The 25116-nt window shown below is 51.3% G+C and overlaps 10 protein-coding genes across 10 annotated transcripts; 6 read left to right on the top strand and 4 right to left on the bottom strand.

The window, feature by feature from the left end:
- Positions 1-124: 124 nt before the first annotated feature.
- Positions 125-1342, top strand: C7974DRAFT_302057 (Glyoxalase/Bleomycin resistance protein/Dihydroxybiphenyl dioxygenase; the record flags this gene model as incomplete). The annotated part of the gene is made up of 1 exon (XM_046137880.1): positions 125-1342. The coding sequence occupies one exon, from the start codon at positions 125-127 to the stop codon at positions 1340-1342; it is 1218 nt and encodes a 405-aa protein (XP_046001596.1).
- Positions 1343-1739: 397 nt separating this feature from the next.
- C7974DRAFT_351337 (uncharacterized protein) lies at positions 1740-3512 on the bottom strand. The gene is made up of 3 exons (XM_046139481.1): positions 2922-3512; positions 2135-2875; positions 1740-2080 (listed from the first exon to the last, which is right to left on the bottom strand). Exons 1-3 carry the CDS (start codon positions 3069-3071, stop codon positions 1844-1846), a joined length of 1128 nt encoding a protein of 375 aa, XP_046001595.1. The 5' UTR covers positions 3072-3512; the 3' UTR covers positions 1740-1843.
- A 996-nt stretch (positions 3513-4508) lies between these two features.
- C7974DRAFT_447218 (uncharacterized protein) lies at positions 4509-6222 on the top strand (the record flags this gene model as incomplete). The annotated part of the gene is made up of 4 exons (XM_046145629.1): positions 4509-4515; positions 4756-5263; positions 5324-6083; positions 6133-6222. 4 exons carry the CDS (start codon positions 4509-4511, stop codon positions 6220-6222), a joined length of 1365 nt encoding a protein of 454 aa, XP_046001594.1.
- A 202-nt stretch (positions 6223-6424) lies between these two features.
- C7974DRAFT_105198 (C6 transcription factor-like protein) lies at positions 6425-9426 on the top strand. Its single transcript, XM_046134918.1, has 3 exons — positions 6425-8445; positions 8492-8878; positions 8929-9426. Exons 1-3 carry the CDS (start codon positions 6732-6734, stop codon positions 9276-9278), a joined length of 2451 nt encoding a protein of 816 aa, XP_046001593.1. The 5' UTR covers positions 6425-6731; the 3' UTR covers positions 9279-9426.
- On the bottom strand, positions 9353-11575 carry C7974DRAFT_447214 (glucose-methanol-choline oxidoreductase-like protein; the record flags this gene model as incomplete). Its single annotated transcript, XM_046145628.1, has 1 exon — positions 9353-11575. The coding sequence occupies exon 1, from the start codon at positions 11324-11326 to the stop codon at positions 9353-9355; it is 1974 nt and encodes a 657-aa protein (XP_046001592.1). The 5' UTR covers positions 11327-11575.
- Positions 11576-12860: 1285 nt separating this feature from the next.
- On the top strand, positions 12861-14718 carry C7974DRAFT_105180 (uncharacterized protein). Its single transcript, XM_046134917.1, has one exon. It carries the CDS (start codon positions 13233-13235, stop codon positions 14553-14555), a length of 1323 nt encoding a protein of 440 aa, XP_046001591.1. The 5' UTR covers positions 12861-13232; the 3' UTR covers positions 14556-14718.
- Positions 14719-14802: 84 nt separating this feature from the next.
- Positions 14803-16634, bottom strand: C7974DRAFT_328035 (pectin lyase fold/virulence factor). The gene is made up of 2 exons (XM_046139021.1): positions 15668-16634; positions 14803-15614 (listed from the first exon to the last, which is right to left on the bottom strand). The coding sequence occupies exons 1-2, from the start codon at positions 16371-16373 to the stop codon at positions 14881-14883; spliced, it is 1440 nt and encodes a 479-aa protein (XP_046001590.1). The 5' UTR covers positions 16374-16634; the 3' UTR covers positions 14803-14880.
- A 1771-nt stretch (positions 16635-18405) lies between these two features.
- C7974DRAFT_385748 (uncharacterized protein) lies at positions 18406-19931 on the top strand. Its single transcript, XM_046140988.1, has one exon. It carries the CDS (start codon positions 18620-18622, stop codon positions 19463-19465), a length of 846 nt encoding a protein of 281 aa, XP_046001589.1. The 5' UTR covers positions 18406-18619; the 3' UTR covers positions 19466-19931.
- Positions 19932-20024: 93 nt separating this feature from the next.
- Positions 20025-22581, top strand: C7974DRAFT_105157 (PX-associated-domain-containing protein). Its single transcript, XM_046134916.1, has one exon. The coding sequence runs from the start codon at positions 20127-20129 to the stop codon at positions 22221-22223; it is 2097 nt and encodes a 698-aa protein (XP_046001588.1). The 5' UTR covers positions 20025-20126; the 3' UTR covers positions 22224-22581.
- Positions 22582-22939: 358 nt separating this feature from the next.
- C7974DRAFT_431012 (uncharacterized protein) lies at positions 22940-24838 on the bottom strand (the record flags this gene model as incomplete). Its single annotated transcript, XM_046144744.1, has 2 exons — positions 22940-23196; positions 23263-24838. 2 exons carry the CDS (start codon positions 24836-24838, stop codon positions 22940-22942), a joined length of 1833 nt encoding a protein of 610 aa, XP_046001587.1.
- Positions 24839-25116: the final 278 nt, after the last annotated feature.

Here is a 25116-nt window from a genome sequence, read left to right as displayed (position 1 = left end):
ACTAGATAAAGGCAACGACGGATCGCTCGGTTCAAATTCAGCAAGCACGCACTCACTCTTCTCACATACACTCGAAAATCCGAAGTTGAAGTCCGCCCCATACAACATACAGCGATATTCAACGATGGCTCCCGCGGCTATCTCGCCTCCCGGCTCCCCAGTCCCTTCCACCACCTCTTCCTCAGACTTTGCGTCATACCGTGGATATCACCATGTTCACTGGTATGTTGGCAACGCTAAGCAAGCCGCTTCCTTCTACATATCACGTATGGGGTTTGAGAGAGTCGCATACCGCGGGCTAGAGACAGGGTCGCGAACAACCGCCTCCCACGTTGTACGAAATGGCAATGTGACCTTCATCCTGACATCGCCACTTCGATGCCTTGAGCAAAGCAGCCGCTTCAGTGAGGAAGACGCACGACAACTCAAGGAAATTCACGAGCACCAAGAGCGCCACGGTGATGCCGTGAAGGATGTTGCCTTCGAAGTCGATAACGTCGATGCGATCTACAACGCCGCAGTCTCTGCTGGTGGTATCTCTGTTGCCGAACCCCACGATCTATCAGATGAACACGGCACAGTCAGACTAGCCACTATTCGCACATATGGCGACACAACACACACACTGATCCAAAAGTCGACATACAACGGCATTTTTCTACCAGGGTATCGGGTAGAAGCCAAGGCATCAGATTTATTGAACCGCTTCCTGCCCTCTGTGACCCTCGAAGCCATCGATCACTGCGTCGGTAACCAGGACTGGGATGAGATGGAGGACGCATGCGACTACTACGAGAAGGTTCTGGGTTTCCACCGCTTCTGGAGTGTCGACGACAAGGATATCTGCACTGAGTACTCCGCACTGAAGTCCATTGTTATGAGCTCGCCGAACGAGGTCGTCAAGATGCCAATCAACGAGCCTGCGAAGGGGAAGAAGCAGTCTCAGATTGAGGAGTACGTCGACTTCTACGGCGGTCCGGGTGTACAGCATATTGCACTACGGACGGATAACATCATCGGTGCTATCACAAACTTGAAAGCAAGAGGCGTAGAGTTCATCAAGGTCCCCGAGACATACTATGACAGCATGAAGATGCGCCTAAAGAAGGCAGGACTCACGCTGAACGAAGACTTCGAAACACTCAAGAGCTTGGACATTCTGATCGACTTTGATGAGGGCGGTTACTTGCTCCAGCTCTTCACCAAGCATTTGATGGACAGACCAACAGTATTCATCGAGATCATTCAACGCAACAACTTCAGCGGGTTTGGCGCGGGTAACTTCAAGAGCTTGTTCGAAGCAATTGAGAGGGAGCAGGAGCTGCGCGGAAATCTGGTTTGAGAGAGCACATAGTGACAACCAAAATTCATTTTCCATAGGGTGGCATTGATGGCGTTATCATTTGCGGTATACCAACATAGTAATGCATGATGAATCACTCAGCTTCACATAGACTTATCGTGACACTGGTGGAGCTAGGCAAGCTCAACTTGTGACTATGTTCCGTCAGTCAATACATCGCACCCTGTGATGATAGTATCTGCACCATTTTGCCCGTTTGGTTGATGATGTTCGATCCTGTGCGCTGTCATGTTTCATGCATTATCCAGAAGTCTCAAGGCTGATACCATGGGATGAATACGGAGATGACGCTTCATGGGGGTAAACAAGAGAATACACGTATTCGCTCCAACCGACGAGGCGTCAGGGATGTAGAGAGGCCCGTGACATATGGAGTCATTCAATCGTATCGTATTTTCTCGTCTAACAGTTCGTCGCCACCCAACGCCTCTAGGTATCTCGATTCAACGACTCCGCCCATGCTAGATGCGAAGCTGCATTCTACTTGCTTTTGCTGAAACCAAGTTCGTACAAGAAACTCAGCACGAGCTGACCATGCTGGAGTACATGCTTGGGGTCAATGTGCTCAATGGTGTCATTGGCAGTGTGAATGTAAGGGTTGCGATACTCAAATGCAGCCTCGAAGATAAAAGAAGCTGGGAATCCATTCCTTGTGGCGGAACCGTGGTCAGAGCAAGCGTAACCGCAGACACTGTTAACACGCTCAATATCAGTGTACTAAGGTATCAGTTAGTCATGTTTATCTCATGTGCAGTTAAGAGTAAAGCTTACAGTGTCAATAACACGACCAATGTACTCGTTCAGCTCCGGATCAGTAAAATCGGTGATCACACCAAAGCTCTCAGGCTTGCCAGCATTGATTGTACCCTTGGTGTAGCCAACCATGTCCTGGTTCAACATGGCCCACACATCTCTGCCAGCATTGGCATACTGGGTGAAAATGTCTTGGCTACCACGAAGACCGCCCTCCTCCGCCGCATACCAGTGGAACTCAATGGTGTTCTGCAACTTGCTTGGGCCAAAGTCCTTGTCAGCCAAAAGCACACGGAGTGATTCAAGGAGTAGGAAAGAGCCTGAAGCATTGTCATCCACTCCCGGGGCGCGTGCCTCGGTCCGGTTTGCGCCGTTCACGGAATCCAGGTGGGCACCAACGATGACCGTCCTGTCACTGCGCCCTGGGATCGTGACGACGATGGACTTCTGGGGCCAGAGTGCGTGCGGGAAGGCCTTAGCAGTAACGCCCTGCTTCTTGGATTTCAAGACCACATCCTGGACCTGAGCGAGCAGCCACTCGGATGCCTGAGTGCCTGTGACAGTTTCGGAGAAACGCGTATGGTAGGTCGAGTACTGTTCAAGGTTCTTCCGGATGTTATCCCACGTGAGCTTGGGGAAAAGGCGCCTGATATTTTCCTCATACTTGAACTTAGATGGATATGGAGCTGGGACTTTGACTGCCTTGACCTCGGCGTTGAACTCAGTGATGTCGAAGAAATGGCTTCCACATCCTCCGTTCTACTCAGGTTAGTGACAGTAGAGTACCGAGTTTGCAATAGCTTACCGAAGAAAGCTCCCACCGCTCCTCCTCAGTGATCTGCACGGTCTGTCCAGGTGCTGTCTCGATGGTGAACAAAGCTCGGGGCTTAATTTGCTTGGGCTCCGCGATGACAGCGGTCACACAGGCGGCGGCAATAAGAGCAATGGCCTTCATGATGCGGGATTATTGACAGAGAGCCAACTCTGTAAAGATGTCTGATCTAGGAGGTGCTCAAGAAGTTGTGGTCGCAGCGACGCCCCGATATAAATATTGCCAATAGCTTTTCGGTCTGTTGCGGATAACAACCGGTCCACCGTCAGCAGATCCATCGCGTAACACCATGCTGTTCGTGATGTCCTTGTAGCAAACTTGATAATACCAAGATCAGGAACACACAGAGGGCACCAATGAGGAATTGTGTAGGGTCCAGGGTAGTTCTCGGCGTTCTTGTCCATGCGGAGTGTACGGCGGATTTCCTTGTCGACTGCCTAATGCGATTTAGCGCCTATGATTGCGGACGCTGACAACGAGCATGTTTTGTCCTATTGCTGGATGTTACTATCTGATGGCTGTTGTTAGGTTCGCACGATGGAGGCATGCCATATTGCATTTCCCGTATAGGCAAGATGTAAGGAAAGATCGCGGAAGTGTATTGACGTGAAGCGAGGAGTTGCAATCACGCTAAGGACGCGCTCCGTACGCGGCCCGCCATACCTTACGCAAAGCTTCAACGTTACGCGTTCTTAGGGAAGTTTCTCATCCATACATTAATACTGTTGATCCGATGTTCTGTTCTCGTAGACTTGGACTCAACCCAGACATGCTTTCCCTTGTTCACCTGTGGTCAGCTTGCACTTGCACTGCTAAGTGTGAAAGTGCATGCGGCAATTGGGGCACTTCAACGTCGATACATTGTAATGCTCCAACTGGGCGGTGTGAATTCTACAAGCTCGAAGGTACAATCTTTGCGGACTTCATATCTGCTTGCAGCCTTCTTTCATCTTGCCAATCATCCGCGCACTATGCACCTAAAAATGGGCGGTGACAAGCCGTCCTCCGCCCACTGCCTTCTACGGCTCGGCTCCATCTGCGCGAGCTACTATGTAGTTTTCAAAATTCTCACTTCCAAGTTGCTTGTTGGGTGCTGATAGCCTGATGGCTGGGTTATGTCCCGTCTATTTGACTCGGTGGATCCACGACATCGCCACCCACTGCAATGTTGGCTATGACGTGACACGATATTGCAATAGTGGGCTGTGATGCGGTTGTCACGCACCCATAAATCTATACACTGCGTATGTGAACCTAAGAAACCGTTGTTCATCTATGGCAGCTCGTAGCGAGGGGAGTCTTCTCCTTGGTCCAGGAGTCTTCCGGATAGGTTGACGCGTGAGACGGAGCGCCAGTTCAAACCTATCTGACGCTTCCAATGGGAGATCTTTTTGCTTACGCGCCTTCATTGTTGCAACTCCTTCCCCACGTGGTTTAGTTCTGTGTGATACTGACCATAAGTGTGCAATTTATCTAAGACGTTCGACCGGAGTCCATGTTATTCTGTCGACGACATCATCGTCATCAACCAAGGCAAGATACGTCGATTGAATAACGCGGATGCATTGTACGTCACCTAGCCTGCAGTATATGATTTGAATTGAAGGTCATACGTACAAGACGTCGGTGTTCTCTGGTTAGACGCAATATCGCGCAAAAGACTAGCGGCTGGTCTTCACTTCACGTCGAATGCAAACAGACCAGAGACTATGACGCGCTGGTGGCCCCTGCACTTGCTTGCTGCCTACAAACAGTCACACACGCGGCAGAATTCACTTCTGCTCAACTCACACCGGCAATCACTCAGTTCTCTGGTCAACTTTCTTTGGACTGCGCCCGGGTTCATCCCCATCCCATCTTGCCATGCCTGAGTTCTCTCAGTTCTACTCTGCTACAGAGGCCGAAGCAGCCGCTAATCTCCGCCTACTATTCACTCGAGAGACAAGAGCAGCACCGCTTTTCAGCAGTGACGATGCAGAGCAACTGACAAATCTTCTCAACGGCGTTACAGCGTCAACAGCTCGCCCGCGCAACGACGCCAATCAGCCGTTCTTCCGAACTGTACCACCTGTACAGTCTATAGAACAGTTGCTAAACGTGTCTGCTTTTAATGTGACCCAAGAAGAAGTACATCGCGAGAAGCATCTGCATTACGAGAGCACCTCTGAAGACTCCGAGAGTTGGAAACTCAGGAGCCGTACACCGAGCTCGGATGAACCATCGCCACAGAAGTACCAGATTCCTCTGCCGACTTCGAGTGTCAAAATTGAGGCGTCGAACACCAGCAATGGGTCAGACGATGAGCTGCCGCACATGTAAGCAAGACCTCTTCGAAGATACCATTGGTACCTGAGCAGCATACTGATGCTGTATAGGATTGAGCCGACAAGCGATACTCACTCAAAAGGCTGGGCAACCACACCCAAGTACCATGCTACCTATCCGCGAAATGTGCTTCAGACTATGGACACACAATTCTCCAAATGGTCGTACGATCTCAACGAGGGAACGACAGCCATACCATTTGTAATGGCGCAGGCTCCAACCGATACACACGAAAGGCTTGCAAGTGTCGACAGAGAGCTTTGGTCTGCTGACGCTGAGGACGTTACCAGAGATGTTGGAGATTGTCAGACCATAGCTAAATCACTCATCAAGCGCGTTCAGAAGATGGCCTCCAATGATACCAGCTCATCCAAAGCTCTCAGAGGGGCGAACCACGACAGCTCAGTGAAGGCCGATTCCCTCCCCAGAGACGGCTCCACATCGAAGCGCGCGGCACTCATCGCAAAGAGCAAAGCCGTCAAAGATAGCTCGCTTGTCGCAAGCAAATCTGTCAACCAAAGGCGATCCGCTTTGCACAAAAATAGGAATCGCAAGTCGATCATGTCGTCGCCGCCACCAACATCAACACAGGTGGAGCCAGCCCAGAAGCCCGAACCACAAGCGGAGCAAGCCAAATCCAAAATGGTTCTCCTGAACTCAAACGAGGAACGCCAACGGCGTGATTTCGATTCTGCTCTACAAACTCGACGTATAGATTTTGAAGACAGACACCATTTGGAGGCGCTGATGGAGCAGTTGGGGAACCCAATGAACACAGCCAACAAAGGACGGGTTGTCAAAGATGTTGATGTCAGTGTAGGGCATCTACCGGGACGTAATTAACACTGACATTCTGCAGAAAACAAACCTCAAGGAAGGTGAAGCAAGGCAGACTGGTAGATTGAAGGGCAAGGCAAGGAAGAAAGGAAAGAGTAGTGTCGCACGATAAGCGCTCACTGTGAGCGCTACCAAGATACTGTTCAGGATTCCATGACGAATTCCTACATATGTCGAAACTCAGATCTGAATTAGAGAGTGGATATGTGAAATACACTTTGCCGTTTGTCTGTGTAATCCTGCCTGGCCGTAAAAATTGCTCGTCAGGGTCAAGCCAAAGCCGACCCGACCCTGCCCCGCGTTAGCCGGTTTCGTAAGCGGCTCAGTGATGGGAACCGTCGGAAAAGTGCGCACAATGGGCTTTTCGTAAAAGCGATTGATCGTGAATCAGCAGCTTTGGATTGACTGTAATGCTCTAGTCAGACTAAGCAGTTCAGTGCTGTTCTTTTCCAGCTCAATTGCACTCGCAAAGAAAAGAAGAGCCCCACTAGCTTCGGCATTTCACGCTTCGGCACCCACGCTCCTCGAGTCCGCCGGCGCTTCCCACTCCAGTCATTGCCGCCGCCAGTCTTAACAGTCCGGTTCCTGCGCCATCCGCGCATCACTCCACCAGCCTGTGAAATGGCCACAATACAGGCACCCAACGCCCTGGGTGCACAGGACACGAATGCGACCACTAAGAAGCGGACCCACCCGGAAGACTTCAAGCGCGCCTATAAAGCATGCATCAACTGCCGACAGCGTAAGGCAAAATGTATTCTAGGTACTGGCCCAGATGGAGGTGAGCTAAAGCCACCGTGCCAACGATGTAAACGCGAGATGCGAGAATGCGTTTTCCGATCTGAACGATCTTGGGTCAAGAGACGGAAACCGGGGGAGGCGAGAGAAGAAGAGGATGAGGAGTCCATTTCGAGACCTCAGCCACCTGGCCCCAGCCCATCTGTACCTGTACCTGCACCTGTACCCGCTCAGCCGTCGCCAGCCCAGCGATCGTCCATCTCGGGCCATGGATTCACGCCCGTACAAAGCCCTTATATTAATGCACATTCACATCGCTCTGATATCCTGTCGCCACCTGCTCATCTTCGACGGGTGTCATCGTCTCAGCCAGACCTTGCTCACTCCGTTATGAGAACTGTTGTCTCCAGTGGCAGTGATGCGTTGAACCTGCTCTTCGAAGCAGCGCATCATCGCGATGCTATCGACAACCAAGAAGCGAACGGATCGCAGGCATACGAAACACCCAGGTCTGGACCGTCCGGTGGGTACGATGCTGGCTCACCATACCACACCTTTCGAGCACAGCCTGTACAGATGTCAACGCCGTCGCCAGAGACGTTGAAGATATGGACGTCATGTCGTTTCGTGCAGATGGGCTGGTTCTCCGCGCACGAAGCTGTGACCTATGTCGACTTATTCTTCAAGAACTGCTCGCCACTATCACCCATCCTCGGCGAATTTTACTCACATCACGACAACCACTACTCGCTGATAGCCCTGGACCCTTTTCTCTGTGTAACAATTCTTATGATTTCGTCTCGTTACAACATCTTGCCAGGAGTCGGTGGCGCATCAAGAGGCTATTTCGTCCATGATCGATTATGGGAGCAATGCCAGCGCTTCATCATGAAAATCATGCTCGGCCAGGTCAAGCCCTCAAAAGCACAAAGCCGAACGATCGGATCGATTGAAGCGCTCTTACTGCTATCGGAATGGCATCCACGCGCATTGCATTTTCCTACCGCAGCAGATGGGTGGGATTGTGAGCTGATGATCGGCGCCAACAACACAACAGCCGAAGGTGCCAAGCTGTTAGAAGGAGATACAACGTCAAGTAGATGGCTCGAGGATGTGATAGAGCCTGCAAAACGATCAGACCGAATGTCGTGGATGCTGATGGGCTCCGCGCTATCATTAGCCCAAGAGTTAGGTCTGTTCGAAGATAACACCAGCATCGACAAGGACCAAAGATCTTATCCCAAGTCATCAAGCGAATTCTTGACCTTACGTCGAATTCGAGCCCGGAAGCTTCTTTATGTCTTGCTTGAGCAGCTGTCGTGGCGCCTCGGCTGTACCTCGATGATACCCCAAAGCTTGAACCATGCTCTGATGGAGAAAATTCCAGTTGACTCGGCGACAGGCGCTGTCGAGCAATGGCAGTCGTTCATGAGCGCATGGGTTGAGCTCACCAAACTCGCGCGTTCCGTGTCTGATACAATCTACCCCTCTGCGGCGACGACAAAGAGTCTGTTACGCACTGGGAGGTACATCGGACTGCTTGAGCATTTCCAACCCCTGCTCACTTCGTGGAGGAAGAAGTATCTTGATCCTTGCAGTAAGTAAGATGCTTATCCAGGAAGCTCCGACTGACTTTTGCATAGGACTGAAAGTAGGACTCCACGACATGCTCACCATTGAGTACCAATACGTCCGCATCTACACTAATTCTGTGGGCATGCAAGCTGTTGTCGAGCGCACACTTGCCGAAACAGACACTGACGTGCCCCAAGACGAAATCCTGCCTATGAACCTTGAACCCAGAGATTATGACTTTATCCAAGAGGTGGTTGATGGTAGCTGTCAGATCCTGCAGAAGGTGGTCCAGCTATCAGAGTCAGGCGCTCTGCGGTACTCGCCAGTGCGGATATTCTTGCGAATCACTACATCGTCAATATACCTCATTAAAGGTCTGAGTTTGGGCTCAAGGAACCAGAAGCTGCAGTCGTCCCTTGACATCTTAGATGCAGCGATCCGCGCTTTGCGAGCTAGTAGGTGTACTCGGCTTTCTGTCAACCAGCATCTACTAACATCTACACAGGCGTACTTGATGACATGCATCTTGCCTCACGCTACGCGACCCTTCTCGAATTGCACGTCGCCCGACTACGCGACAGCTTTGTTGTGTCCTCACGCCCCCCACGAATCCCATCTCGTGCGACATCCGCGGAGCGCAATGGCACCACAGGGACCATGGACTTTCTTAACAACCACGCTGGTCAGTCGGCACTTGCTGGGCTGGCAGGTGATGTGACGGGCATGATGCCTGATGACGATTGGCTTGCGCTGCCCTTCGATCCGGCGATGGCGCCCTTTGGGTTGGACAATCAGCAGAACTTCCAGAGCTTTGATGATGGAACATTAGATTTCATCTGGAATTTGCCAATGTAGGATGTGCATGCATAGAATAGTCTCATTCTACAATTCGCAGGAACTATGGTAATAGAAGGCTCGACACCCCATCCTCACTTTCGCCGCTTCTCGAACCCAACATCCTCCCAATCCTCCTTGATCATATCCGCGCCCTTCTCCGCAAGCATGTAGATTGACGCCAAGATGTTAGCATCCGGTAAGACCGGAACAACACTGCAATCAATCACCCTCAATGAGTCCACACCGTAGACCTGCAGTCTTGGATTCACAACCCCGCCGTCTTCGAGGGGCAGCATTTGATTCGTACCTGTAGCATGCCAATTGGGAATCGTGTTTGCCTTAATATACTCCAAGATCGCCTCGTCATCATCATCTGCCACAGCCGGACCGGGACTCACCTCACCAGAGAAATCGCCGATGGTGAACTCCTGCAGTGCGGGATGGCGCAGAATTTCGCGCAAGAATTTGAAGGATGCGATGCCAACGGCGCCATCTGTGGAATCGGCGTAGTAGTTCGAGTCCACGAGCGGCTTGTCGGACATACTTGCTGTTCGTAGTGTCACGGTGCCGCGCGATAGCTGCACCATGCTGGATGCTGTGATCGAGATGTACGACTCGTTTGGCAAGGGGGCCCAGAACGGTGTCGGGATCCACGGGTACCAGACAGACTCAAATAGGTACTCGATATGTGTTTGGTTTGCAAGGCCGGCGTCAATGATGGCAGAGGCATTGATGTCGCGCAACTGTTGCTCAGTGAGCTTTTGGAAGCCATTTGTGATTCCAGAGGGTGCCGTGTATGGGCCTGTCAGGTTGGTGTAGAACAGGGTTTGTGCTTCTCGCAAATTTTCGGGCGAGCTGGACATCTCTGTTGTTGAAGCAGAAGGCTCGGCACGCGCCATGATGCTGAAAACCGAGTGGTCGTTGAGGTGTTGGCCAACGTTCTCGTTGACAACGACGGGCTCAATGCCGACTTTCTCAAGCTCAGCGGCGGGCCCGATACCAGATACCATCAGGAGCTGTGGAGAGTGGAAAGCACCCATGCTCACGATGACTTCGTTCCGCGCCCTAGCTTGGCTGACAAAACCAGTTCGCTGATCAATATAGCTGACGCCAAGAGCACGTGGGTTGCTGGTTGAGTTCGTGGAGGTAGTGTTGCTAGTTGGTGGGGTGCTCATAACAATTCCAGTGACCGGGGCATCGTGAAGTACTCGCAAGTTTGTGCGGTTCCTCGCTTGCTGATAAAAGCTGTCGTAGCTGCCGCTCCGACGTAACCTACTGTTGACAGTTGCCGTTCCATGCTTTATGCCCACACCATCTCCAGTGTTGAGATCTTGAACGATAGGAATGTTCATTGCTTCAGAGCAAGCGACAATGAAGCCGTCCGTTGAAGGAGGTACATAGCCTTGGAAACCGAGCTCGAGGGGGCCGCCTCCATAAGCGCTGGCATCAAACGTCTTGAAGTCTTGACTAAAAGCAGCAAGCTCTTCAGTCGAGTTGGGCGGGTTCATCTTTGTACTTTTGCGGAATAAATCGTAGGTATCATCCCAGCCCCAGCCAGGGTTTCCAAGTTCGACCCATTGATCGTACACGCTCGCGGATCCACGGGCGTAATACAGTCCATTCGTGCTACTCGAGCCGCCCAACGTTCTTCCGCGAAGGTACTGAAGTGTCCTGTTATTCAAGTGCCTCTGCGGCTGTGTATCAATTCCCCAGTCGATTACGCTGCCTTTGATAAACTGGTTGCCACCAGGAGTTTCGTACGCGCGCACCTGCTCTGGGTTTGGGCCAGCTTCAAGCACAAGGACCGAGAACCTCCCAGACTCCGTTAGACGGTTTGCAAGCACCAGACCTGCCGTTCCACCACCCGCAATGATGAAGTCATACTCTTCGTTGAATGATGGATCCTGCTCCGCTCCATCAGATGGTGGGTTTTCACCTGACGATTGGCGCCTCGCGTGCCGGGAATTGTGCAAGTTATAGCTTGGCCACGCAGAAACCGTGCTGGACAACACGAACAGAGTGAGTAGGAGCCCGGCAAATATTCGCCCTGCTGAAGCACGTGACATATCGGAACTCTGTTAGACGATATCCAAGGGTATGAACAGTCTCCACTGGCAGGAGTAGGCGAAGGCCGTAAGGAAGAAAGGTAGTGGAGCATAGATGACTCTTTATACCGAGTACTCTGGGGCAAGCAGTAGCACAGTTATTTAGTTGCCTGCCAAGTCGTGTCGCCCAAGAAATGCAACCCACGGTAAGCCGGCTGGTAGTGGACAGAAACAGGTAAAGAGACATTAGGTCTCTGCTGACCATCTCGATCGAGGCAGTGCATGAGCTATTGAGTCCTGCAAGTAATGGCACAGCAAGATGCGGCCTCATGCTGCTTAGTAGATTATTTGAGCACTTGAAATGCCTTCGAAACATTTCCCGGAAGCCGACTTCGATCAATTTGTGTCGATAGAGACGGTACTCAATTGTGGTACAAGTCACTGTTTTGAGCCCAAACAATAGCCACTGACGCAGCATGCTCTACGTAAGCTCTATACCATCTACACTAGAGCATGTGGCTTTGCATAGCGAACGTGTCGCTAGTATCTTAAGAAGTTAGCACGCCATGGCACCACCGTCATTCCAAGCCTGCGGACATGCGAGATCACGGCTCTACGGCGATCTGCGAGGTACAATGAGACTGACCAGCAAGCCTTGGCCAAATATGATTCTCAAGTTGGGGTAGTCAGGCGTACTGCCAATGTTACTCTAAAGGCTGAGGCGTCTATTCGAGTGCGGGGAAGTCAGCCAGTGCAGGAGTGTCTGACTTGAGAATGTCTCCAGGACCGATGTCTAAAACCCTGGACAGTACACAGATGCTGTTGTTCGGTTGGCTCGCGCACGCTTGCGTGGAGGTAAAAGTGATGGGATGGTGTGCTTGTGACGTCATGAGTACCTTAGTAAACTTCAACTGAAGAGCATTGACGATTTCGTGTCACAACGACTCCCACGACCTTGTACATTACGATATGTCTATAATACAATCATGCAGCTGTTCCAGACAGCACGGTGCATCTCACTAAGGCAGGTCGCTTTCTATACATTCGATATTGAGTGTTTGAGACTCAGATCATTCCCTGGTGGCAGCCTGATGATCTTGCGAAGAGTAAGGTGGCACAGCTGAAGCTACCGCTTCGGAAAGAAATTCTCGTCGTGCGTGATGGCTAGTCCAAACAATATCGCGAACGGAGCAACAATAACGGCCGCACGCATCCCAGAGATCAATGATAGTCTTAATCTCGTGTGTAAGCCGCTGGAACATCACTTGTAACAAGTTAGTGTAGGTATGGCTGACACATCAAAGACCCATAACTACGCGTTTGAGTAAACCTTGTGTACTGGAAAGAAACACAGGTAGTTCCGCTAACGACGACACCTTGTTTGGATACAATAGTAATCTGAGCTCGCGCCAAGCATATTCAAGAACAGCACATTTCGACCTTTGATTGAAGCCAGACCTCGGCAGCTATAAGCAAGGACCTCGTTCACGAATATCTTGCGCAACGACATTCATCACATACAAGACACTGAAAGGAACCAGCACCTCTTAACGCTATGACAAGTCTGACTGGCACCCCGGCGTGTCTTCAGCTCTAGTCTCCGCAAGTGGGTTACAGTATAATAGCCTCTGAAGTGTCGTTACACGTTGTCTCTCAATCCAGGGCTGTCGCGATGAGTGAGCCTCGCAAACCGAAAGTTTGGCAACGTTTCAACTGCTTGCACGTGGACACTTAGACTCACGTGACTTGACCGGCAGCATTCACTTCACCGTCGAGTAAAACCCTAATCTTGTAAGTCGCCAGGCTCACGTGGAAAGAAGAGTTAAGGACGGCGCTGCGATCTGCTTTGCCATCTCTCTTACACCAGGCAACTTGCCTGTTGGCATCAGCATTACCTCCCGTGCTGCGCTACACTCACTCGACCGCCATGTCATCTACAATGTCGCCGGAACATCTTGACGCCGAAGCCGACGACTTCTGCTACGCTTATTCAGTAACGTCAGTAGCACCTAACTTTCCAACGAACATAACATCACCATCGCTATCTCTTCACCGGAGCTATTCAGGCCACGACTCAGCCATATTCAACCACGGATGTTTAAACAACAGTCTGGCAGGCACTAAAACCCAATCTTTGATGGTTTATACTCAAATCCAACACGGCGCTGCCCCCAAGTCGGATGATGTTGTAGGACAGTACCTCGCCCAACGAGCAGCACTGGCAAATATCATGGAAGGCCTCCAGGCTCCAGGATGGAATTACGTCAATGTATCTGCGGGGTACAATGCTCTGGACCAGCCAAAAAGAGTGAACTATGACTCATATGCAAGTGAGCAGCCGTTCCAACGACGGTATCCCGATCTGGAAGGCATTCGCCACCTTCACACTCTACACAGCTTGCTGCCCCACATTCAGCCTGTGCGGAAACTGAACGCTCTAAGCAGCCTTGAACTCGACATAATTGAAGTCCAGACTGATAATATTTTCTGTCGCGCAGTACCAAAGAAAATGCTTGTCCTCTTCCTTGGGCGCGATGTCGTTCGCAAATTCCTCCACACGGTCCAGCGTGAAAACAACGAAGCCTGGTTGGGGATACCCACCCAACAAATCTTTCGCGTACCACAAAATATTGCTAGTTCAGCTGCAATCACTATCCTGGTGTCCTGGATGTTACGAGCATGCAAGTTTGCCACCATGCATGCCATGGAGCCGATCCGCATACCGAACAATCTACTCGCCGCCTGTTCGCTTGCTCGTACCATGGAAGCATTTGGCTTGCACAAAGATGCGAGCCGTGTGGATATCTCCATATCTCAACAGTTTCTCAGGCGACCGTTGTATGCGGTCGAGATAGAGACGCTGTGGAGATGCCTTGGCGAGACTAGCAAGTATGTGTATGGGTGCGTTAAGGCTTTCAGCACCCAGTCGCGGAACCCAAAGATGAGTGAAGAATTTCGGATTCTTGCTGAAAGATGTCCGAGATTGCATGCGAGGATTCGTGACCCCGCCCTGAATGAGGAGTATAGACCTCAGTTTGGAAGGAAGTGGTTCCAGAAGCTGACAAACGAGAATGCCCAACACGTTCAGATAGGCATTTCGGGACTTGGGGTACGAACAGACAATGACGCAGATACACGTTCATGGCATAGTTGTGCTGAACGTACTCAGGCCCTTGAGATACACACAAGAAGCGTGAGAGCACTGAACCCGTGCGCGTCTGACTTCTGGCCCATGGGTACAGAGTGCTGATGGGCACTGAACTGTAGTTGCCGGTATAATCATACCTGGTACATTTCCCTTGCAGAAACAGCGAGCGTTTGGTCGGGCTAAATCGGTCACTTATCAATTTTGCTTACAGAGGGTGGCCAGTTTTGCGCTCATTCCGAGAACGGGTTGGTCTTGGCTATCGTCACGTTGTACGCCTACGACAAAGAGACATCACAATGTTTGCTCAAATTCTCGGGCTGAAGATTATTCACATCTTTGTTTACGAACAAATATATACAATTAAATCGTTCGTCCGCTCTTCTGATTGCAGTTCAAAGGCCTCTATGCTTCGTCAAGAACCACAAGCTTAAAGACACTGGCTGTAAAAGTCATTCTGCTTCTTGCACGTGGTCCCACTAGCACATGTGACAGATCCAGTGTAGCCCGATCCGCCGCACTGCCCCCAAGCAGCGACCGTAGCGCCACCAGATGCAGCGCCCTTGGTAGCAGTAGGCTTCGCGACAGTCGTGAGGGTGGTCTTGACAGCTGCGGCCTTTGTGGTGGTAGCGGGGGCGGTAGCAGCCTTGGAGGTAGCAGCCTTGGAGGTAGCAGCAGCCTTTGTGGTGGTAGGAGCAGAGACATTGTTCTCAGTTGCTCCGGATGAGGCAGAGCCCAGGTTGGCGGGACCAGCGTTAGCCTTGACGTGCGCAGCGACCTTGTTAACTGCGAGAGGTGTGACATCATTGCCCTTAAGCGCGGAGATGAACGACGTTGTAGAGCCACCGGTCAGCTTGCCGGAGGTAGAGTCGACGCTATTTTCGAGACAGACGCGGCCGAGTGCAGAAGAGCAGGCAGAACCGCCGTTTACGACAAATGTGCTGATCTTGGCTCCCTTGTCGGTCACGGGCTGCGAGACACCGGAGAAGACGTTGCCTTCGATGAGGGCCTGAGCGCCAGTATAGGCGTCGAACGCGTGGCCCTTCATGTTCTCGAAATAGTTGTTAACGGCGTGGAAGGTACCAGTCGTGCCGTCCTGGCCAAGCTTGGGGGCGCGGCCTGCAACATTGTGGAGGTAGTTGCGGTCAAGTGTGACCTTATCGCCTGTTTTGTGTTAGACGTAATGGTCGTTGAGACGTGAGAAACAGAGAGCTTACCATCACCGTAGAACATCATGGTCCAGTAGTGGTTATTATTGCAGCTGGCGGAGGTGGTGGTTGTACCATCGAACTCGTTGTTCGAGACAGTGAGGCGGGAGCCAGCGTAGTGGGAAACAAGGAACATGCGGCCGACAAGGGAGAACTTGTTGTGATCGACCCAGACACCATCGTTACCACCCTGGAAGTCGAGGGCGTCACCGCCCCATACGACGCCAGGGTTTATGTTGGTGAACTCAATACCTTGGATAATGACGTTCTTTGCATTCTTGATGAGAGAAAGACCCTTGCCCTTCAGAATACCCTTTCCGCCGACACCCAAGATGGACTTGTTGCTGCCGACCTTAAGAGCTGTGGGTCCAGCAAGGTCATACTTAATAGAGCTGACAGGCACGTTGTCATCTGAAGCGGCGCAAGAGAGCTCGCCAAGGTAGAATTGACCTCCATTTGATGCCGAACATGAGCGGCGATCACAGCCAGAACCGGTCGCAGTTTTGCCAGTGAAATCAAACTGTTTGTTGATCAAAATGACGCGTGCCACATCGTCAGAAAGGTACTTGGCAAGCTCATCAGCAGTGGTAGGAGTTACGGCAGTGGCCGATCCACCACCGGTGACACCAGCAGCAAAGCCGTAAGGCTTGCCAGTCACAGCCTGAGCTGAGGCGCTAGCAGCAGCAGCGAGAAGGGCGGCGACTTCGAAACGCATATTGTTGACGTTGGGAATTGATTCGTTGTGTTATTGAAAGAGGGTTAAAAAACGTTCACTCAGACCAGCCGAAGATTCCGCTTGAGGTGAGAAACGAGAGAAAAAGAGAGAATATCGGAAAGGTACCGAGAAAAAGAGTGTTGATTTTGATGAATGAGAGTGGATGGAAGTTCAAAGGCATCGCGAATGGTCGTGGTGTTATACATCCACGGCAGCAAATTACAGGGCTGTGAGCATCTTCCTAATAACGGCAATGTACCCAAAACGGTATTGACAGATGGAAGCGCCTTGAACACTCAGGGCTAGTGTGCTGTCGTTGATCTTGGCAGTGTGTTTTAGGCGGGCGTCCTTTCCACATCGGGACTGACTGCGGGACTGTTGACTTAACCACGATCGTGGCGCACGACATAAACAAGTCGTGGAGGTAGACAGCAGGTCGGTCGCTAATCGACCAGTGCTTAGCAGCAGATGGCCTTAGGCTAAGTAAATATCTACTCACTACGAAAGTATTGCTGATAGTCTTAATCATCACTGGCAAGACGCCAAACATGGCAACGCCACATTCAGCCCAGCCACATCACACGGGTGGCTTGAAACAAATGCAGGCTCCACGCATGAATCGAAACACGGAGCTTGTACCACAACAGGTATGCATATCGAGAATTCAGGTGCCCCTATAATGGGAATTGCCGATACGGGTATGCGAACGTTTGTCGGCACAGCCAATAGCCGCAATTTGAGCAAGCATGCTGGTCGATCAACTACGGAGGGCGATATAAATGGCATTTGTTGTTGTGAAATAGATACCTTGCAGACTCTGAGATAAAAACTTGCGGGAGCATGTATCCGTCGTTCATTTATGAAGATTGCTGTGCTGGCAGCAAGACGGCAAGTGAACCTTCCAATGTCGTGGTGCACCATTCACTCAACTGTCCAAAGCATACCCGAGAATATCTTTTACGATGTGTTTGACTCGTGCTTTCGTCCACCGAAAGGATTTCTTTACCTTTCGAAGTCGTCGCTACTACATCTGAGCCTCTCATGACCGGCCATATTAACTATGCCACTCGACTCAGGCAAGAAACGCAGTTCGCATGAGCACAGGAATCCACAAACACCCGCAGAGCAAGGGGCCTTGCCCACCGAATTGAATCCTATACAATGCGCATGGTAAGCAGCGAGTTCCTCCCCGGGTCCCGCTCTACGATGATCCCAAACATGTTGCCTACAGCTGACAGCAGGCAGCGGCATTCTCCGAATTGCTGGGCTTGCATTCCTTCGTGCGTACTGCACGGGTGTCTCTACCGCAAAGGCCAGAAAGTTTCAGCTAAAGCTGAACAGGGTGAATTCAACCCATATCCGGGACGAAGAGTGGGGCTGCATCGTCCACTATATATCTTCGTCCGCGTCTGATGATGGAAGAGGACTGAAACATAGAAACATAGCAATAGATTCAAACTCAAGTCATTCGTCGAATCGTCTTATAGAAGGTCAAGGAGACTTAGTTGTCGAGGGCTGGAGTTGCGTTATGGCTGTCACTGTCTTACGCAAGGAACTGGCTGTAGACAAGCTAGAGAGCCTGTAACACCCAGAGAAGCCAATATAGTGTATGTTGTCGCTTACTGAAAAGCTCGCGCCTCTACGACATCGAGGATCACAGTGTGGTAAGTAAGCCATTGAATCTAGCTGCGATCACGTCGGCAAAGGAAAAGCGAAAGCTTCCCAGATTGGAACCTAGATCGTAAGACATGCCTGAAAGATGTAGGGATTCGGGCGGAGCAAAGCTTAAGTCTGGAGATTCGTTCGCGACTGCTATTGTGCAAGGATTTGAGAGCCTCACTGCTCCATGTAACTTAATACAATGGTACAAAAAGAAACGGATACAAGCACTTCCCTGACCTTTCCGAGTGACAAGGTTAAGATGGATATGAAAGTAGCTTAGATGGAACAATGATGGTGATTGTGTCGCATCGGTGTGTCTGAGGGAGACCTGACCTAGAGTAATGCTGTCACCAGCTGCCCAAATCGATGCTTTCTAAACCTTGGATTAGATATTATAGTCCTTCAGTACCTTCACAGTGAGAGGTGAAGTGAAGGAAAGGCTCTACCTGGAATAATCGGAGCGGAAGAACGTGTAGTCTTGGCAGCCGCACATGCACATGTCTACATTCACTGTTGAGCTAAACTGTATCGCCAACTCATACTGATACTATCGCTAACTTGTCCTTATAACACTGGTAGCCAACATGATCCAAGACTGCTTGTCGCTGCCGCGAGAGGCCAGCACTCGTGCCCGATGTAAATCCGGCCTAGATCCACTTCGCTTCGGTGTTCTAATAGGTGACATCGGGCTCCAGCAGCTACTGATTCTCCCTCTCGATCAGCGCAGAGATATATCAGAGCAGGGCCCCTTCATCGACTGGTACCTGGGCGACACACGTGTCTATAAGCGCACCACCCGCACCCTACTCTTCGCATTCTGCCCAGATATTGGTAGACATATTGTACCTCTGGATGGCCGGTTTATAATTCGATTACCGCAAGGCTTCAGTAACGTATTGGCCGTCAAGCTCGCCGTACTGTACATGGAGCAGCATCTACTCAACCCAAGGATCGGAAGCGCACCATGGAAAGTTGGAGACGACGTTGCCACATACATCTACCTTGCCGAACTATTTGCATTCATCGGCATGCCAGACACCAGCCAGAAGATTGAGAGAGCTGTGCTCCGTCGCTTTCGAGGGCCGTCTTTGCAGATTGAGCAAATCCGTGCGATCTGGGGCCGCGACAACCACACTACTCCTTCAAGGTATGCGGAGGCAATGGCAGACAATATCATAACCTTCATGTGCGTACCCAAAATGCACCTCTTTGCCATCGAATACGATATCGACCCTGATCAAACGTACGAGCAGGTGGTGAAGAAGGCGATAAGACGAATGAAGGATAATCATCCAGAGATTGAGGGGTCGGTTGAATGTTCCACCTTTCGAAGCTCTTTGACTAACTGTTTAGGCGTAATGACCGACGAGCACGATACGAGACGACGCTCCTGGAACGACTACTGGCGGCGCCTGCGAACATTGCGCTGAAGCAGCTGGTGTGGACTGCCACCACTCGAGCGCCAGTCGAGCCCGAAAAGCTCACCGAGTGGGTCGAGATCAGGGCTGTCAAGGGCCGTTTGCAATCGCAACCTCGCCTCTCGGGAATGAAGAAGATTGCGTTCGCATCGACAAAGGTGGCGTAAGATCGTGGAGCGTACTGGAATCGAGTGATTCGCCACTAAAGTTTGGACGTTGGTAAACAGGATTGTGTAAGTCAGAGAGATCTTTGACAGGATGGGTTTGGATACATAGCCATGAATGGCTCAAGTCAATGCAACATGTTCAGCGGTGCGTCGTTACAGCACTTGAACAACCCTGTTTGGACCGCGCGTGCCAACTATTCGGCTATCGGACCATCCGCGATGTTCCTCTAAGACATAAGGACTATGCTGCGAGAAGGTGTCAGCTCGCATAGTGATGTTCGATAGATGGCCAGTAAACGGTGAAGGTCCTGCGCAGCTGATGAAGTCTGGCCACAGTTGCCAAGCCTCGAGCCATCAGCCACCGATGACGTACCCCGCGCGTATCCACCTGCTGCATGGCGCGTCGACCATCGATTAGTGCACCTGCTATATGGCCGTGACAACCGACGAACATTCCTTTTTACCATGTCCCCAGCAGTATACCGTGGATACCCCAGATATCCAACATGTCGTCCTCCTCCACTCCGCTCGCGCCCGCGCAGACGCACGCCCTTTTTGACATCCTGATTCATCACCAAATATACGCCGAAATCGAGGCCTTCAAATACCCCTCTACCATCGACCAATATGGATACCCTTTCCGCAAAGCCGACGGCGTGCAGACGACAAGTCCACTGCTGCAGAACATGCTCAACAAGTTCGCGCTGACGAACCCCGCGCTGAAGAACCTGGACACGGTCTTTTGGCAGGACAAAATCCAGACGCTGGTCGCACGTATGGCAGAGGCAGAGCTGAGTGAGAGCTACGATAAGGGCGCGATTGGGTCAAGAAAAGCGCTATCCACAGCCGCGAGCAGTATTCTAGAATACGTTGGCAGGGGCATGCTGGGCGGGTACCCTGTTGCACAGAAGGAAGATGACGGCAAGAAGCAGTATGACACCAGCAAGCCAGAAGACGTATTAGAGGCATGGGAGGAATGCGCGCGCAGCTTCATATATGGCGACCTGCTGGATCACCTGCTTGAAAAAGTCACAACAACGGACAAGCTGGAAGACCACACCAGCCTAGTGCAGGCAGGCCACGAGTTTATCCTGCTGAACATTGCCTCGTTCATCCACCATGTCTTTGTTATGTCGCCAGATGGCCAATACCTCGTCCGTCTGCTCGAGAACATTCACCGCCTCATCCCATACTATATGATCAAGCAGACCCTCCGCGTCGGCAACGCAGCGTCTATGATCAACGGCATGGTCAGGCTGATTCTCGCAAAACTTTCCGTCACCGCCATGACCAACTGGATAGGTCTCACCAACAACTCTAACGATGGCATGAACCTGATGCAGCAAATTATCAGCACAATTCTGGCTTGGGACACCGCCGAGTTCCAGAAGAGGGCATCGAAGCTCGAGTCATCGCGGGAAGCACCAGATAAGAAGGTCATGAAAGCAATAAAAGCACACGTCTATGCTTCAAGAGACAGGCATGAGGCAGCACGCAACATGTCCATCCAGGAGGGAAAATCTATCATTGCTATCATATTGGAGACGGCCGACAAACCTATAAAGCCTGATTCTGTCAAAGATCAGCAACACGAGATAGCCATGGAATACTATGGTACCTATCTCTCCATCCGCGATCGCGAAGAGATAACGAAGGTAACCTGCAAATCAAATCCCGACGTCCTTACCTCGGCAGTGCGCGACTGTGTCTCTGCAATGGACCCTGTCATCCGCGCGATACACAATGCTGTCGATCTCTCCAGTACCGTCACTGACGCCGAGAACTTCATAACCGACCTTATCAAGGCATCGAAACCAAAGAAGAAATCTGGTCGCAAAAGTCGCGAAACAAGCAAAGAGCGCGATGCCAATACCAGCAATGTCGACACAGCACCTGCAAGCGTGACAGACACAGACAACGGCGACGCGCCTACCGTCGAAGATTTCGTCGTTCTGTGTCGCAAACATGCGCCCTCACTGCACAGGTTCCTGCACCAGGTTACGAAAAACGCTCCGAACCTAGCACAAGACTACCTTATCTACGCAAAGCAGATGTTCGGGGAATTCAAGGCGGATGCTGAAACACGTGAAGGTGGTGCAGGCAACATGACAGCACCTCTAAATGCCTTATTCGAGACACTTCCCCATTCCAAACAGGACGAGCTCAAGAAGCTGCTCGACGAACACGCTGCCCGTCTCTCCGAGCTCAAAGGCACGAGCCAGTCGCGTCTCGAGAGCATAATGCGCAACGGCGAGACAAAGGGTTCTACACATGGACCGGGTATGTACCTTTCACGCTGGAACTCGCTGCTTGACAGCACCCTGATTACCCCCGCTTCCATCTCGGGGCCAGTACGACGCGGCTGGGAGGTAAAGGGCGAATTAGACGGTAAGGGTCTAAAGACCAGCAGTGCGCTACAGAACTCCAAGGGCGGGAAGACAGCCAATGGAGTCAGCATGGCAAATGGGCTAGGCGACGCGCAGGACCGGAAGGAGAGGAAGAGAGACGGCATGGAAGAGGACAAGATGGCGACAGTCTGGGAAGCTATGCGAGATGGGTGGGTAAGCGTCTGCAGAGGACTGGAAGTTATGGGCAGCGACTGAGCGACTTACCACTACTTTACGATTATTCTCAAGACGGCTCGCACGTTCAGCGACATTCCGATACGGCTCTTTCATATGACAACGAGTTGATGATGGCATGATGACACGACATAAGGCATCCAGACGGCATAAGGCATCTAGACGGGCATGATTTTCCTATCAACATGTATAATAATGACTGCTGTGTACGGCATGCAAAACTTGTACACAACACATAAGTGATGTATGCGGACAGTTTCCGTTGTACGAGGATTCTCAGCCTGACGTAATCCAACCAAATCCGATGTGTTTCCGCCAGCCTCACCCCGAGCTCTTTCGCGCAACCTTCGTTAATGGCACTGTTGACCTGGATTGAGTGGCCAGTGGCACGGGGATTCTTCCAGCTCAAGCTCAGATCGACACGGAAGGGGTGGAGGCTCGTTCCGAGGCCCCTTCTATGTCAGTTCCAGAGTGCTTGAACTGCAGGTAACACAATTCTGTATACCAAGGAGCATCAGCAAGAGGAGAAGTCAAGTTTGAAATTCAAGCCGGTTCATAGCGTATTATACATATTCTCATCAAAATCGTGTCAATAGGAAACATTAGGAATGGTATCATCGTCCAAACTCCACTAAACCAAAGCCAGACCCCCATCCTCAAGCAACGTGCTGCCTTGATATTACTCTTAACAGACTCGCTCATAATCATCCTCGCTACTCCAAACTAGAGATTTTGTATCATACCAAGAACATGCTGGCATGCAAACTCTCCACATCAGGGACCCTGAAGCCCTCCTCGCCATCTTCCCAGGCCACAATCCCAACGCTTAGCGTCCAAGCCACAAGGATTAGTCTTGCGACCACCGCAATCATATCGACACTGAATGGTAGCTCTGACTTCAGAAGCGCCTCGACCTGCTTGGCAAGATTGTGTTCAGGGAAAGTCATAGACAATCGTGCCGAATTGGACGTCAGGGTGCCATTGGATCCAGAACCTAGACTCGAGCGCAGAGAGCGATGTACAGATGGCTGCGACGCATTGGAGACGTGTCGGCGGTTACTTCGAGCGACGGATCTAGGGTAATTTGTGTCCTTGATAGTTGGAGCGGAGTTCGGTGATGCAGATACGGATGCAGACGTGTAGGCAGTTATAGCATCTGCGTAGGAGCGGGAGAGTTCTCTCTTGGTTGCTTCCTGGACTGCTGAGAATACTTCATGTGGTTTCAAATCTGGTACGAGAGCCATGATTCGCTGCAGAAGCGTGACGTAGCGCTGCATACGAGCGACCTTATCCGCTAGGTCTTCGGTAACAGCGCCGGTCGCTACCTTCCCGAGGCGCTCACGTTCGCGGAAGAGTAATCCAGTATTTTGAGTCTCGTAAAGCGGGCCAAAAATGTTAAGATGCGGTGAATGCCGTTGGACTTTGTCCACAAGGCCTTCCAATCGTTGCAAGAGGCGTCCTGGGTGAAGTCCATCCGAAGCAATAAAATAGATTGAACCAATAAGCGAGCTGGAAGCTAGAGGTACGAGACCACCAGAAAATGGAAGAAGTGCAATGGCTTCAATGAGCGGAGTTGCTGGGCTAGATTTTGTGGAGGCTTCAACAGCGTATATGGCCAGTTCGCGTGAGTTTGGGAGCGTAGCGAGAAACTTGGCTGATGATGCTTGTTGTGATCGTCTCCGTAACGTGACCGGTACGCCTGATCGTATGGCCTCGAGAGCATCATCTGTCAGGAGGATAGAACTGGTCGACTTTGCATCTTGAAGAAATGGCAGGGAACCGCATGCGAGGTGCTTTGCAAAGAGTGGTGAGTGGCCAGATTCACTAGACAGTAGCTGAGAGGTACTACGCTTGTGTCGTTCGAGAGAAATCATATGCCTGCCATCTTCGATTAAGGTGGACCTGATCGAAATACCAAAGGCTCCTTTATCGATGGTGTTGCTCGAAGCACTTGTGATGGAGCTGCCCAACAGCACGGACAGTGCAGCAAGCTCAGCAGATTTTATCGTTACACCCATGTGAGTATTTTGGTACTCTGCTGGCCGACCGTCTTTCATCCATGCACGTTGGACATCGCCTATGGCGCCTTGTTCGATGAGTCCTCTGTTAAAGGGAATCAGCAATGGTGTTGGCCTTTTGACGGAGAGACTTCTTCCAATCCCTCTCTCAATTGATGTGATATCCAAGCTTTTTCTTTGTGTTGATGGCACTATATCCCCTCGAACGGGGTAAGCTCTTTTGTGTGATACCGACGACACCCTCCTAGGACCGGTCGCACCGCGCCTCGCCGAGTTGATGAAGTTGCCAATCTCCCCGGAGTATGGCGTCATCGATCGCAGTCGAAGTTCGTTGGCGAACATCTCGCAGATTGCTTCGAATGAAACTTCGCCGGGATGACCATGCGGGTTGGTGACCAGCGCGGAGGTCCAGAGGCCCTCATCCCCGGCTTTGACCATACCTGCTACTGTGGGGACCCATTTTGTAATCTGACCCTTTTGTTTTGATGCGAAAAGATGTCTCCATGAGCTAGATTTGCGAGGTAGTTGGTGGGATTCGCTGTCGTTGCCGTCGACAGTGTAAATGTGCTGCTCTGTTTTGGACTGTCGGTGCACAAAGAATCGTGAAACGAGTGCCATGACGATGAGGGAAGGGATACCGAGTCCAAGGCTCAGCAAGATCACTTTGGCTGTGTGCATCGCCCTAGATGCGGGTCTTGTACTTATACAAAAGCTGTGTTTTGTTGTGGGTCTTGCTTAGGGAGGAAATGGTCATGCACGAGCCAATCGGAAAGCAGCGTCGTCCCTGCCTGTCACCTGCGCTCGCGCCTTCGGACGGTCTGGGCAACTGCTTCTCACGGAAATCTCACGCATCCGCTGGCGTTAGGCAGAGTCATCGATCGGCGCGAATCATGCGC

This window comes from Boeremia exigua, assembly GCF_020726555.1.
Source record: "Boeremia exigua strain MPI-SDFR-AT-0100 chromosome Unknown C7974scaffold_2, whole genome shotgun sequence".
NCBI lineage: Eukaryota > Fungi > Ascomycota > Dothideomycetes > Pleosporales > Didymellaceae > Boeremia > Boeremia exigua.
This window is presented reverse-complemented; position numbering and strand designations above follow the sequence as displayed.